This window comes from Hyperolius riggenbachi, chromosome 8 (assembly GCF_040937935.1).
Source record: "Hyperolius riggenbachi isolate aHypRig1 chromosome 8, aHypRig1.pri, whole genome shotgun sequence".
Classification (NCBI taxonomy): domain Eukaryota; kingdom Metazoa; phylum Chordata; class Amphibia; order Anura; family Hyperoliidae; genus Hyperolius; species Hyperolius riggenbachi.
The window spans coordinates 213,905,797-213,922,327 of record NC_090653.1 but is presented as its reverse complement, the minus strand read 5'-3'; the positions used below and the strand labels follow the sequence as shown (position 1 = coordinate 213,922,327).

At 41.3% G+C, this 16,531-nt stretch overlaps 1 protein-coding gene across 5 annotated transcripts in view; it reads right to left on the bottom strand.

Moving 5' to 3' along the window:
• Positions 1–16,531, bottom strand: part of STRBP (spermatid perinuclear RNA binding protein) — a 278,568-nt gene that overhangs the window by 37,348 nt on the left and 224,689 nt on the right. For 4 of the 5 annotated variants that reach the window (XM_068248150.1, XM_068248153.1, XM_068248152.1 and 1 more), the window contains 3 exons: positions 10,835–10,912; positions 5,624–5,832; positions 1,609–1,767 (listed from right to left, as the gene is read on the bottom strand). In XM_068248150.1, coding sequence (XP_068104251.1) covers positions 1,609–1,767; positions 5,624–5,832; positions 10,835–10,912 — 446 coding nt within the window. The remainder of the gene's footprint in view (positions 1–1,608; positions 1,768–5,623; positions 5,833–10,834; positions 10,913–16,531) is intronic. The other variant, XM_068248154.1, reaches the window with a different exon arrangement.

Sequence of the window (16,531 nt, the reverse complement as noted above, 5' to 3'; positions counted from 1 at the left end):
AGCATGCCATTGTTTCCATGCTGCGTTAGTGAAGGGCAGCTTCCTTTGAGCTGTCTGTAAGCCATTATTGGTTTGTACTTTGCACTATATTTCTTCCATGTAACTCTGTATACAGTGCTGTCTATCTAGAAAATGGTATTGATTAGTGCTTTGTATACATAGCCAAGTAATACAGCTCTGTCTGGCAGCATTGTTTCCAAATACAATTGTTGGTTGGAAGTGTCCACATTACTTCCTCACGTAATGTCCTGGATTAATACAAATATAATAAGTCCAGCCTAATTGCATTATTTCCCTCTAATGGTTTTAACAATGATTTTTATCTGATGTGTCGCGACTCACGGATCAGTCATTAGTTTGTGAAAAAAAAAAAAAAGAAAGAAAAGAAAATAGGTTACAATTTTTACACACACACACACACACACACACACACACACACACACACACACACACACACACACACACACACACACACACACACACACACACACACACACACACACACACACACACACACTCTCTCTCTCTCTTTCAGATGTCGCAGTTCTCTGCCGGCGTGTAACGTCACTGCGTGTCAGCGCTTGGTGTTACTGCCGTTCCACCAGCCACTGAGCCCGAGTGGTCCTGGCCGCTCGCATCCTCGATCACGCTCCCGCCAAGAAAATCTCATACTGCGCATGCGCAGGACGTTTCTGGCAACGGGCGCGTGACTGAGGACCCGCACGGCAGCGGACGGCAACTGGCTCTGTTGCTGACATAGAAACTTAGTCACTGTGGGGATCATTCCGTGACAGCGCACACACAGGGTGGCTGCAGGGGGCTGGTAGAAACCCCAAGTAATTGAAACTCTTTCTTTTATGTTCCCTTTAAAGCAAATGAATAAAAAGCAAACCAAATAAAAAGGAGACGATGCACAATTAGTAGGCAGCACTACAATGTTAATTTTGTTTTGCTCCCCTAGGACGAATGTTTATATAGTAAGTAGAACATCTCTATGTTTAACAAGTGCATGGATGTGCCAGATGTAGTTTACATTTTAGTCAGGTGTCATGCATGAAACAAGCCTGACAATGGCTGCCTGGCAAGGCACACTGCAGAATTACACCGCACAAACAAGGCTCTTGACATTATGCTGCAGCTGCACTTGGGAGAGTTCAGGTAGAAAGCTTTAAGGATTAAATACCAGTGTGCTGGTTAATGATGGGATAAGTATATGTTCAGCTGCTGTAGCACAAACAGGTTATTCTCGTCTCATCTTACAAAGCAGCACTTAGCTAATATTGAATTGTCACTACCTAGAAACCCTAGCAAGGAGCTCATATAATGCAAGTCACAATAAGTGCTTCGCGGAGAGATCATTCACACAATATCAGAGGATGAGCTATTCCTACTCCTGAATTCAGGAGGCGCCAGTCACAGCCAACACTTACGTCCTCTGGAACCACACTGAGGTCAGCATGTCTTGATCAATATAACAGAGACAAGCTTCACCATAAGAGATCCTGCAACCATGCAGAATGTGTGTCATATATTTATAGCACAGAATAACGACATCTAATTCCCCACATTTGTGCAAGCGGTTTCATTTGGTTGTCATTAGACTCTTACCTCCAGTGTGTTGGAGCTATCTGTGCTGGAGCTTCCTGTGTTATTGCTGGAATTTGAGGAGACCGTTTCATTCTTGCCTTCATTATCGGATTTCTCATCTGAGCTAAGACACTCCATATCTGTGTCAAAACCAGTTGGATATCCCATGGCTTGTAAAACCTACAGAATTATACTAGGGTTAAAACCATCGCTAACAGCAAGTAAGAAATGACAGAAACTAATGGCAGAAATAGGCAGTATTTTATTATAAGCATACATTGTGACCTATATAACAATGCACTTTATATAGGCATGTGAAAAAGTAAGTAAAAGACCAATCTTTTGGATTTTTTTCAGTATACAGATATCTGATGTTTCTTTCTTTTCAATATTTTATTGGGTTTTTAAACCGTTCTAAAAGTTAAAGTAGAGCTTATGTGTATAGCGATCTTGGAACATATGAATAAGCTCTAGACAGAGAAGTACGGTAAATGTACTAGCAATATTTTGTAGAAAGAAACAGGAAAGTACAACAAAAAAAAGGATCATGTGTAATAAAATAACTTTTGCATCATATTCTAATTTTTTGAGTTTCACCTGCATGGATTTCCTCAGGGGCCATTAACTAATGGGTTGCTGGTTGTCTTTAAAAAGTGGGAGATATATTTAGATTAGATCCATAGACAAATTCTTAGTACCGCTATGTTGTTAAAAACTGTCTTGAAGGAATCTGTCTTATATACGTGGTGTACTTTATTCTTTGTTTCTAAAATGTGCAGTTTCATCCTATCTACACTGGAAAACCTCAATGACACCCAGAAAAATGAGATTATGGGTTGACAAAAAACTGGACACCAACCACTCTATTGTCTAGAGGCTCATTCACAAGTGCAGATGATATTACACAACCGCCAACTTGCCCAGGCCATCCAGGCAATTTCAATAGGAGGGCAGAAGATGCTGAAAAAAAGACTATTCTTTACCCAATTACATCACTAATATCTTTATGTACTGTTCGTTGAAGATAGCATATTGATGCTGTATGTCTATATATAAAAGAACAAAACCTTACATGTGGTGTACTTAGCCTTTCACATAACTGTATATCAGAAAATGTAAACCTTGAGTAAAACCAAAACCATTATCAGTTTCTTATGTCTTTTTCCTCAGGAAGTTCAGCACATGCTATTATCTGCTCTATACGCGCCTCTGCTGGACAGTTACATTCACATGGCTATGTTATGATAGAGAGTCAATGCATTGGCACATCCTTAGCTTCTGATATTTCCAGTGGTGTTTAGAATACTCTTCCTGTGGAACAATGTATTCTATGATAGATAGAGCCCAAATGTTCAGACATGGAAGATAACATACCACAGCATTGTTCCATGGAAGCTTATACTAATCCATTCGCTCTTTTGAGCTGGTGTTTGGGGAGCTCCCTGTATGTAGGGAGCGGGGAAGGGGGACCAGAGGCTGCCCAGAACTCTGGGAGAGGAACCAACAGTCACATATTTTGAACTGAAATGAGATACGACGTCAAATCACCAAGAAACTACATAAGAAGCTCCGCTGCGTCTGTTTGTTGCACTTGCGACATCACAGTAGACATTCATGTGCCAGTTTAATATTTCAAATATTTTTAATATGCAGCAGCGTATCACTAGACTGCAACTGTCACATGTCCCATCCTCATAAAGTTGTAATAAAACATTTCTTTGTTATAGCTTCTTCAAACCAGGAAATAATGTGAGGTAGCTTATCACTATAACTAGTCCTACAACTGCAAATGACCAACAAGCCACAAATAAAACAGTTACATTTGGCATCATATATTAAAACGAATGCCGATTCTGGGTTGATCTTTTGTATTTTTATGTTTTTGCAGAAATCTAAATGCTAAAATTCCAGGTTTTAGTCCTTGTTTACACTAATGCTTGTGCAAATGTCTGGAAAACAAAATATAACGGTTTCATGGTTATGGGGTAGCCACACCAGGTATTCAGTTGTGAAATAAATGTAGACCTGTACTTTTGCATAGCACACAATGAAAAGTTTTCATTTCACATATAAATGCTGTAGAAATCAACTGCACTGATCTTTATTAAGCAGCAGAGGGTAATAATCTGTAAGAGTGCATTATCAGTTGTTGTGATTCACAGCACAGGCTCTGCATGTACAGGAAAATCTTTTAGACCAGAGACGAAGTGTAGAGCCTCTGCACCGGCGGGGACCCCAGGCCAGTGGCTGCAAGTGTAGATGCTGCGGGGAACATGTCGGCTGCAAGGGGTCGGAGGAAGCCCCGGGTAAGTAGAGCGGGGGGGGGGGATGGGGGTTTGGCTAATAACTCCTTTCAGTGTGGACAACTGCCATGGCCCATATACATGTGTTGTTCTCGCAACCCTGAAAGCTGTTTTTCTAACTGCCCTCAACCACACAATCTCCTAACAGTATTAAAGTAGAACTACAGTCAATATTTTCCTATTTTCTAACATTAGATGCTCTAAAATCCAACTGTTGCTAATACCGTGTGAAAGGGATGATACATGAAAACATCAAACAGTCTGCAAACAGTAGTATGGTGCTAACAAACTGAACTGGGTATTACATTACATGCAAAGATGTCTGCTACCAAACTACCGGTAGCTCAATGTGACTGGGAAGAGGGGGGGGGTTGCGTTTGTGATTCTAACACAGATAGCATTACGTTGGGCCAAAGACAGCTAGGATGACAATATAGTTAATACCGGTAATTGTTTGAGAAACAGATTTTTAGCGGTATGTTATGCCACACTGTACTTCTGCTTTAATGTGTATCATGCAATTTTGTTTACACTGTGTGCATCTTCAAAGGGGATTGGTATGCCATGGTTTATGCCCTCAAAAATCTGTGTAAACAAGCTTGTACATTTACATCTGCAGTTTTGAGGATGGAGACATTACAATCCCAATTCCACAGTGCAAGAGAAAATGTAAAATATTTTCTCAATTTTAAAGTGAGCCTGAGGTGAAAATACACTGATGAAATAAACAATTATATTTATGCTCCCACTCCTAAAAATGACTTTTTTTTAGATATCCCATGGTTTTATTTTATATTAAAACATTTACAAACTAGATTGAATGTTTTCTTGCCTCTGTTCAATGGCAGTATAATAAGTGTCCCAAAAATAGATAAAGGTCAATAGTTTTTTTTCATGTACCTTACAGTATAAGCCTAATTTTTCAGCACAAAAAATGTGCTGAAAAGTTACCACCTTTGCTTATATGCGAATCAGTGGAGCAGAACAGGTGGTGTAGCAGGTTTTGTTACTGGCAGAGGAGCATAAGGATTGTGCACTAGTGATCCTGCACTTGCCAGCTGGTCCCCTGCTGTGTCCATGCCCCCCATCCCCTGCAAAATGGTGTGCAGTGTGTGCTGCTCAAGACTACTTGTGTCCCCCGGCTTGGAGAGTGGTACATGTCAGCAAGGTGTCAGCAGTACAATGATCAGGGATTCTTCCTATGTGGCAATTGCTGTTTCTCATAACTATGACGTCATCTAGTGGAGTCTTGAGACACAGCTGTATCATCCTTGGAGCACATCTGGCTTTGCGGAAGGGGGCTGACTTGCACTGGGGGCACATCTGGCTACTGTGGAGGGGGCTATACTGGAGGTGGGCTTATACGTAATTCAATCACTTTTTCCTGGTTTCTGGAGAAAAGTGGGTTATACACGGGTCAGCTTATATGCGCGTATATACGATATTTTATCTCTTCCTGCCCTCAGAAGTTGTATTCTGCCAGGGAAAAACTTTTATGTCTGTTATTTGCCTATCAGTGATTTCACTATATTCCCGACAAGCTAAGAACAAGACAGAAGCTGTCACTTCCACTTCCAACAAGTAAAACAGCCTGGTTATTAATATGTTCTGTACTGTGCATACACATGTTTATCTCATCAGGTCACCTCAGGTACACTTTAAATCTATTTCACAGGGTTGGAATGGAAGACGGTACATAAATGAACAATGATATGATTGTTGCAAACACTGACCTTTACCGCTACGTGAAGCTTGGCTGTTTTCTTGGATGATCCGGAGGCCTCATGTGTGGTTCCATCTACATCAACAGACATAGTGAAAACTGGTGCATGTACTGGACCTGACTGAGACAGCAGTTTGTACTGCAAGCCAGGCCGAATCTGGTTCAGTCGCATCAATGCATTCATTGGCTGGTTGGAATCTATGGCTTTGCTGTCCAAAACTGGAGACAAAGATTTATTACGTTACAAATACCAGTTCAATGACACGGAGGTGCGTAGAGCATTTAAACAAGCTCCTCTATAACATGGCAAACTATACAGGTGATGCTGTGACTAGCTGCATCACTGCTAGATATCCGGCTATTAATGGACTTCACACGTTTCCTATATCCACAGTACATGTGAATCTGTGTATGAGATCGATCATGCCATCACAGTGAGTGAGTGGCTAACTGCAATGCCAAGTCTATGCTGTGAACTGGCATGGCCTCCAATCCTTTAACACTAAGCCAGTATACTATCAGGCTTTAGCTCTTGTGCATAGACAATATTTGTGGTTCACTAAAAGGAGTTCAAATTTTTGAATGTATTTGAATGTGATCAACTTAAATAAGGTAGTTAAGGTAGAAATACAGACTTGCAACGTTCATTTATTACTGAGTGAATAGGAGACCAAGAGCAAAGAGTTCAAGATGTCTGACATTCCTGATGGCAGGCGGATTCTGTTTACAGTCTCACTGCAAGAAAGCAACAGCCAGAGATCTAGCAACTTCTATTAAAGTCAATCAAGCAGTGGCAATGCCTGGATCTTTTTCATTAAACCCTTGCTGTAAATACAAGTCTTTTTGTAATTTAGTATGCTTGAAAAATAGATTTCCATTTCAATTTGCAGCCAGCTATGAATTTCTTTGCAACAATAGCAGCAGAACCCTGTTTGGAATACAGACTGTGCACAAATTCCCATCACCTTGCACAAGTAATTAGTTGCCCAGAGCAGGAGTTCTTGTTATATTTTTCTTACGCATCTAGACTAATCCACTGACTGCAGTGGGCTGTGATGCTCCCATCTCCCATTTAGGAACCCTTTGGAACAACATTGTTATTCTAAAAAGATAAAAATACAAGTCTGCAGTGATGTATTAATTATTTAGCTGTTCCGTTTTTTTATTTCAATTACTACTACTAGGGTTATTTTAGCAGCAAAGATTTCCAGAGAGGCTGCAATATTCTCAGAAGTCTTTGTCTGGGATCCATCTCCTTACACGAGGACTAGCATGATGATGCCAAGTTAAGCAGGAGCAGCCCACTCACAGAGCCTGCTGTTAACTCACTCAGCTAGGTTATTTTAGGTTATAATGAGCATAATTGTCACAACAGGATTTTATAATTTTTCAGATAATTCAAATGGCAGAGATGCATTCCAATGAAATGCACACTGTACATAGTGATATACAAAAACATCATACAATGCATGGTCAGCAAAACTACTGTGTTGCTGTATCACACAGCTGTATGCATTTCAGTGTGCTGCCCATCCAATCTAATAAATGGGGTTGGCAGTATAGTACACAGTGGCACAGATGGTTGTATTTTGTGACATGACACCTGGCAATCTGCATTCCATAAAGTAGTGTGGCATCTACAGAGAGAGAGTCTGGGAAAGTGATGGCGTTCTTCAAAATGTCCCAGATTTCTCTCCTCTGCACCTCCAACTTGACAAATCCACTCCAGGAATTAGTGTTCTTCCTGACAGAGGAGCCCAGGTGAGCATAAAAGACTAGTAAGTTCAGTCCAAAGCTATCCTACCCTAGGAGGCACATGGTGTGCTGGACTCAACAATCACAAGGTATCAGAAGATTGTGCTGTCTGTAGAACACCCAATTGTATTTTCAACTGTTCCTTTGTGGTTTGGTACAGATGATGCACTCTGTTTCGGTTACGCCCAGCTAGGTGCTCAGACCATTGTTTCTAGACGTACCAGGAAAAGTAGCAAGTAGGATGATTGGCACACCAAAAAGTTACTGCTTCTTTACTACTGCATAATCGTTACACAATCCAATATTTTGAGGCAACGGAGTACCTCTTTCTTGAGGAGAACAATTTGGGAAAATGTGCTGCTGCCTGTGAGAGCACATCAAGATTATTCCTCCAAGTGCACATTTTCCTGCATTGTTCTCCTTCTAAAAGAGATGCTCCGTTGCCTCATAACCGTTAATTTGTGTAACGATTATACAGCAATAAAGACTTTAAAATGAAAGCTGAGAATCTTCTCTACTGGGAACAAACGTACTGTTAGTTCCTTCCCCAAATCAAAAAGAGCAGTAGGATGGTCGGCACAGCAAATAATTTAGTTGCCCATCTAGTGGCAAGGTTTTGTTTATGTTTTGTTACCGGTTTCTCTAGACTTTCTTTACTTAATTTTACAACCAAGTCAAAGCACACCTAACTGTGCTTAAAACTGCAAACTTTTACTTACCTAGACTCCTAGTTGCAAATCTTACAGGGCTACCAGCGGGAGAATAGAGGAGACCCAGAAGACATTGAGGTACCTCACAGACTACTGGGAGCTGGAAGCACCAGGCAAGTAAAGGTCAACAGTTTTAAGCACAGTTCAGGCGTGCTTTAACTTGGTTGTAAAATTAAGTTTAAGGTGGCCACTAATGATTTAATTTGCCAATCAATTACGAACGATTCTTCGTATGAAAGATTAATGATCCACGAACGATGATAAATGATCATTTGGGACCACTAATGGACAAAAATCTCCTAACCAATCTGATTAGATTAATGAAATCGATCCGAATTTTGTTTCGATCCCGTCAATCTGATTGGATTGGTTAGGAGATTTTTGTCCATTAGTTGTCCCAAACAATCGTTCGTAATTGATCATTAGGCAAATTGTATCATTATTGGTCACCTTAAGAACTTTGCCTGGAGTTGGACTTTAAAAATGTATATTCATGTTTCAGACAAATAGCCAAAGGTGTTTTTTTTTTTTAAGAATGGACATTGAGATGCATTTCCTGATAAATGATTTTTGCTGATTTTCATAGCATTACCTGTATTTTTATATACGCATAATGTGTATGTGTTCATCCATATTTTCTTATCACGCATACCAACATCAGAGTTCAATGTGTGTTGCTCATGCAAATGCTCTAGGGAGCTGGTTATTTTGATTTTCTTTCAGTGTGTCCCTGTTCTATTTCCTGGGTGGTCCTCTGCCTCCTATCTCACAAGTGTTTAGTGGTCAGATTGAAAAATGGGAGTTGGATTTTTATTTGCACATCTGTCTTTGATCTAACATTTGTAGAAGCAGTAGAGTGTTGTACCGTGTTAGCCATCAGTAAAGGCAAGAAGTTTTGATACGGTATCCTGATTCAAAACTTCTTGGTCTAACATTTCAACTAGCCCTTACTAGCTCTGCTCAATTGTCTCATTTACCCGTTCCTTTCTTAGTGCTGGGACACACTACAAATCTCAATTGCTAACCGCAAGCATTTGTGATTGCAATTTTACACTGGGATTTTCGTAGCTTTTTTGAGGGATGCGATTTTGCCTGCATTACCGCAAACTAAATCGCTCCAACAATGCTACATGCTGCACAGTTGTGATTTGAGAGTAAACACAAGCATTGCGATTTCCCTAGTGGAACCACCTCATAGGGTTCCACTATGCAGCACTTTGCCAATTTTCTGTGAACTGCAATTACTGCATAAGTGCTTGTAGGAAGCACCAGCCCTTATTGTAATTGAATCTCTTGATCAGGCTGTTAGAAAACAGCACTGATCTCTATGTGGCACAAACCCCGACATAGATTTGTAACAGATTTTGAGCATCATCCAGTTGATCTAACTGATTTTCGCCCAAAATCAATTGCATTATCAATCGGGATGGCATGTTGATTCATCGATTTCTAGAAGATTTGATCCGAATGAAAAATCAGCAAGCGTATGGGCACCATTTGATAAGTGGTAGATCAGGTTAACAATTGATATTTCCCTAGTATAGATTATTTACCTGGTTTACAACCTTGTGCCATTAGACATTTAATTATATTACATCAGGAATCTTCTTAAAGAACAATCGGACCTTCATCACCCCAAACACTGCAGCAATCAATACACTAAAAAGCTACATAGCCGTTGATCTAACACCCTATAGTCTCGTCCATGACGAACTCAATTAAGGGAAACATCCAGCTGATAAAACCTTCAGAAACTGATTTAGAAAGCCTTTAACCTCGTATACATGCTATAGTGTTATTGGCCAAGATGACCCTAAAACTAGCACAGGTTCCCCCCAAGGTCTACCAAAGTCATGTGGTCAGACTCGCACCTCCGAAATATACCCAGTGTTGAAGGCTACTGGGTATGTGTGGGCCCATCCATTCAACTTTTTGATCGTGGTCACGTGGTCGGGAGGATTCTGTGCTTGCGCAGTTCATAAATACTTAACATGCGCATGCGCAGTACGCTCCCGGCAACCGAAGCACAAACGAGGAGGCGCTTGGATGGACCTATGCATGCAGTATCCAGATCTTTCGGAGGGAACAACGGCACCCTGGAGGGAATCACAATTACAGTGAGGAACCTGGTATACTGCTGGGGGACTGGAAGCCCTGGGTAGATTAATTTGATCCTTCCACTCCCCCACCTCAGTATTTCTTTGAAAGGGGCAGAGCAATAATTTAGTGTGAATCACTGTACAAACTGATAAGTAAAAGTTCTTCACGATTATTCATGATGTCTGCATTCTTCTTTCATTTTCCTTTTGAATTGCTCCTTCTGTCAAAACATCTCAAGCCACTTCCTGTGGCCAGGCACATACAGCATGTTACAGCTTAGGAACAATTTCATCTTTACATGCGGTGAGAAAAGGTCACATTTTTACTCAAATAACGGATTTGGTGATGCTGATATATGCCGTCTTGATGGATGATAATGACATTTTTTGTGACAGATCTGCTCTGAGTGTTCTGTAAGGGCAACCAATACAAGGTGACACGTGTATGAAATACCTTCATGAATTATATGGAAAAGCAGCAAATGACAAAATAAGAATAAAACCAAAAATTGCTTTCTCTTAAACTCAGATGAGGACTCACCAAGATACTATACCAAACCTAAATGATTTTTGTGGTACTATACATACTGCATAATGTGTTAGAATCATGTTTTTGTAGTTTTCTGTATTATGGCTCTAAACGAGAAAAATACTTACTTTTGCGCAAGTTACGTCTCATTTTTTTATTCGGGTCCTTGTCATCGCAAGAACCATCATCGTATGGCCTCTTTAATCCTGCCAAAGTTTAAATAAAGACATGGTTATGATCACATAAAAAGCTTAAAAGATATTTAAAAACTGATTGCACTGAATTTATTTAGCTTTTGTATTTGTATATGTAGAAAATACACGATAATGCTATATAACAAACCCCGTGTCCCTGTGTCCGTGCTTTTGCGCTACTGCGCATGTGTGGCGCGCGGGCAGCAGTTGGGACATGAGGAGGCCGTGAGCGGCGGCGAGGGGCGCAGCCGTGTGCGCGGCAGGGAGTGCCGGTTGCATGCCAGGTAAGGTGTTGGTGGTGAGGTGAGGGGGGTCGCGGCAGAGCCCTAGCCTCAGTTTTAAACAGGCGGGCTTAATGCCTAGTTTATTATATATACATTCCACACAGAGGTATGACATTATTTATAGCTCTGATTTCTTCTATTTTGCTTCTGCATCACAATTTATTTTTGTCTGATCTCCAAACAAATTTAGTATAATTCAAAAGACACCCTGAGTAAACAATACAGTTTTTGAATGAGCATTTCATTAAATGAAAGAAAATCACGTCTACAGCACACATTTGGCCACTAGTTACTCAGACAACCAATAATCCAAATATCAATAATAAATACTGTAATGGGTAAAAGGGGTCTTGACCCGACCCGTGTCTGCCAACAGCCCTGAAGAATCTAAAAAAAGATCAGTTGCCTAAATGGTCTTAAAAGTCAACAGACCACTCCTAGGCCATAGACACATCAATTTACCCATAATTCAGTGATCAAATCTTCTGGGAGTCTATAGTACCACATGCCATATTGATTGTAATTTTGATTGATGTGTATTATGTAAACCAATCTAATTTAATGATTGACAGGACAATCTCAATTGATCAGGGGCTGCAGAGGAGTGGCGGTAGATCAACAGCCTATAGTGTTGCGCTGCATTGACTAGTTCAACACTGTATGCAGAAATCTACTGAAGATATATATGCAGTGTGTGGAAGTAATTTCGTTGTGTTATGCAAGGACAATAGAGTGCTTGAATCTTGAATGAATCTCGATTCAATCCCTCTCTGATCAGATGAGGCCACTTATAGTCAAAAGATATTCCAGAAGATCTGAGAAAAGGTCAAACTCAGGTGTGAAAGTGTTGAAAAGCAATCTAATCCCTTGGGATTCCAGTGATGTATACGGAAAGAGGCGCTGGAGAAATCTGAATACAGGGTGATGCCGCTGACACCCAATGGTGTAACCCGGCGGGAGAGGACCGCAACGTGTTGCGACTGAGCATGGCTGTAGTCAGATGTGACTCTATGGGGGGGTCTGCCTCTCTAGCGCTGGCACTGAGCACTAACAAGCGTCTGACCGGCGCAGGAAACAAGCTGGCTGAATGTTCCATTTAAGTTGAACCTGAAGTGCACAGGCAGGGGGCTTGGCAATCGTGCAGCTCAGTTATCCACCTGAACGAGGGCTAACACTAACCTACACCTACCTACTCCTAGCAACAATCATTGCCATCTACACACTTACACCTGGGTGGACTTACCCTCCCCACCGTTACCTCTCCCTCTACACCCACCTCGCGTCAGCTATATCTGTCGCCCGATAGTCCATTGGATGCCGCTATAGCAGCAATTAGTATTGTGGTCCATGCAGCACCCAAACTTCCTGCCAGCCACGAGCGCCCAAACTTCCCATAACAACTCCAGTCTGCAAGCCATAGTCTCCAAATGCGGAAAACTGAACAGTGCTAGATCTGCTCAGGAGTGGCTGCTCTGACAAAATTATTTTTAGAGCATGTGAAAAACTCATGTGTGAAGTCACAGAAAAATCGAAGGATTAGCAGACCTCACCTCATTCCACTAACATCATCATTCACAATTCCACTGTTAAAAAATAAGAGTTAAAATGAAAAGGCTATGTATGAAAGAGCTGCAAAGCGAAGACCAGTGCCAAACAAGAACACTCTAACAGCTTACTTCAATGGACATTTTTAGTTATGTTGAGAGCAACCTCATTGTTTTCAGTTTGGCTGTAAACATGTTTTCAGGTTAGTCATTTAGCTTTTATGTGTATATAAAATATAAGTGATCTACATTGTCAGATAGGAGAGTTCAGGTTTGCTGGCAGTCAGTGGATTAGACCAGGTGTTGCAATGAGTAACAAAGCTGCTCCCTGTGCAACTAATTTCTGCTGCAGCAAGTTGGGAATGTCAGCTCAGTCTCACTGCAACAGTTCTCCATACATCTCACATTGGTTAGAAGGCTGCATAAAAAGAACAATTTGTGTTTACTGTCATTTTTGGAAATCATTTGCTGATTGAAATGCAATTTTAAATTTTAATGATGGTAAAGCGGACCCTCCAGGGGCTGCATGTTGGTGCAGTGGTCAGCGCTCTCACCTTGCAGCCCTGGGTCCACTGATCGAATACCAGCCAGGGCACAATTTGCACAGAGATTGTATGTTTTCCCATTGTCTGTGTGGGTTTCCCCCGACACTCCAGTTTCCTCCCACATACCAAAACATACAGATAAGTTAATTGGCTTCCCCCTAAAAATTGGCCCTAGACTATGATACATACATAGACTTATGTCTATGGTAGGGATTAGATGTGAGCTCCTCTGAGGGACAGTTAAGTGACAAGATTCTCTGGCCCTTATGCAATTCACTTTTTCTCTCGAGTTTTCTCTGTTTCATCCTCTATTTAATATAACTTTTCAGCACTTTGCAACTGAAAAAGTGACAAAAAGTAGGTGAAAAAGTACTATCACAATTATTTTGAGTATTTTCTTGCAGCTGGAAAAGAGGCCAAACTTTATTATTGTTATTGATTTATATAGCGCCAGCATCTATGTACAACAGCATAGAGGGTATAACAATACAAAATAAACAATACAACAGTTAATACTACACAAGGGTGGATTACCGCTGATGCAGTGAACAAATCAACAATTCTCCCCCGAGAATCTTCTTGTTGGCTGCTTGTCGGCATGCACACCTGCACAATAGCGGCTATCAGCTCGGGCCCCGCCGGAAATAGTCAAGCCCAATCTGGTCCGCTCTACTGCGCGGGTTATACGGCTCACACCTGATCATTAGAGTGGTCCCAATCAGGCTTGGCCAATTCTGCCGGACCCCGAGCGGAGAGCGGCTACTGTGCAGGTGAGCGTGCCAACAATGAGATCCTTTGGGGCTCCCATCGCTGAATCTCCTCTACTGAGGAGTAAAGGGGAAGCCTCTTTAGGCTCCGGAGGCTTCCCCCTCCCCAGGTAAGTGCCCCCCAGGTGTTCTTATATTTGTGACAGATTCTCTAGGAGGAACTTTAACTTAGGATTGGACTTCATTTCAATCAGTAGCCGATACCCCCTTTCCCATGAGAAATCTTTACCTTTTCTCAAATAGAGCATCGTAAGGGTCTGTGGAGCTGTTATAGTGGTGAAACCCCTCCCACAGTGTGATGTCATGACCATGGCCTTGACAGTTTGCTGCCAGTGAACCTCATTACATTGTGGAAAATAACAGCTTTTTCCAACTGCCAAGCAAGCAATATCTCCATCTTTGCATGGAACTCTCAGTAACAAACACTCAGTACAGATCACCTGGCAGATACTGTAAATGTCAGAATGTAAATTAGGGAGAGGAAATATTTTAAAATGGGTAAACACTGACTAAATCATTAATAAATATTGTAAAACAATAAGTCATTTTATTAATGATGCTATACAGTTCCTCTAAGAGATACTTTTTTTTGTGTGTTTAGAGAATTCTTTCCTATAGTAAATCATATGAGCATTCAAAACTGTGTATTGCAGTTGATCAGCTTGTCTATTCTATCATACTAAATTTGTTTTGGAGATCAGAAACAAAAACACAAAGTTGAGAGGAAGGTAAGTATATATACTCCACTCTATGGGCCTGATTCACAAAGCGGTGCTAACAGTTAGCACGCTGGTGAAAAGCCCTTTATCATGCCTAAACTCAGTTTAGGCATGATAAGTTTAGGTGTGATAAGTTTAGGCGTGATAAGTTTAGGTGTGATAAGTTTAGGCATGATAAGTTTAAGCACCAACTGCGTTAGCACCGCAGTGCACAGCTGATCAAAAGTTTTGCGCTAGCAAAGTCTGGTGCACTTCGCATAGAGTTTAATGGCGCTGCTTTCCGTGCGGGACTTTGCACGCTATTTACACTTATCTAAACTTAGCATGCCTAAACTTATCACACCTAAACTTATCACGCCTAAACTGGCTTTTCACCAGCGTGGTGCAATGGTTATCACGCCTAAAGTCTCTAACTGGGTTAGCACCGCTTTGTGAATCGAGCCCTATGTAGCTGTGTCTGGTTCTTATGCAATAAAAGCAAATAAAAAACACAGTGGAATGCAAAGATTCTTTTCATAAAGTCTATTTCACTGGCTAGGAAAACCCCAAGTGTAATGTTTATATCATTTCAGTTCCACATTTCATGTGGAGAGAATTGTTCCTCCTCCCATCCAAATTAAAATAATAAATTGGAAAGTAGAAAAAAAAAAGCAGGAGGGGAAGTGCGAGCAGTTAGAGAGCAGATGGAGGGAGAAGGGAGGCAGTGGCCCCAGAGGATTTGCTTTAATAGGTCAAACGGTTAAGAGGCTTCTATCAAACAGTCTTGTCGACGATGAACCCAGGGATACAATGGTTTCTGAAATCCATCAAATGTCTTATGGAAAAATGACAGTCAAAAGATCATCAACACAACAGAGGCACCTTGATGATAAACGCTATTGTGAATACACAACGTATTAGCACACAAGTGTTAAATACATCCATAGAAATATTACAAACCAGGAAACAAATACAAGATCACATCACAGTTCTCATAAACATGAAACTCAAAATGTATTGTTTTTTGCAGGTTTTCTATTTTCTTTGCCTGTGCTTGGCTACCTACATGCTTGGCTAGCTACATCTGACTTCCTAAACTGGAGATGCCTATGCTTGGCTACCTATACTGATGGCAACCTACATACCTATGCTGAGGGCAACTACATACCTATACTGAGGGCACCTACATACCTATACTAAGGGCACCTACACCTGATTTCCTATACTGAGGGCACCTATGCTTGGCTACCTATCGAGGGTACCTACACCTGACTTCATTTACTGGGGCACCTATACTTGAGTGGAGTCGGAGGTGCGCGCTGACGTCATGCAAGGAAGCAAGGAAAACAGTTGGTAACGTGCTGCTCTATTTTGTCCACAGCTGGAGCAATTGCACCTTTCTGTGATCCTGCGAATATTGTTTTATTAAATCGGAATCTGCTTTTATACATGGACTCTGTTCCTTGGCTGACAAGAGATACGCAGCGATTCAAGACACGCTTCCGGTGAGTGTGCCCACAAAGGGGGAGTTAAGCTCTTGTCCCTCATATGGTGGTGGCACTACCCCCTGGAGTGCAGCACGGGGTGCTGATTGTAGCTTGTTACAGGCAATACTGGGCACTATGTGCACGTTTTAATTCTTTTACACGGCTATAAGAAAGCACAGTGATTTGGTGGTAATAAGCCATGGAGGTTAAGTGACCTTTTTCATACCTGCGATCCCCTGGCAGCGATTTATCCTAGTGGAGTGCAGTATATTCTTTGTATCGAAAAAGGCATGCAATCGCACTGAA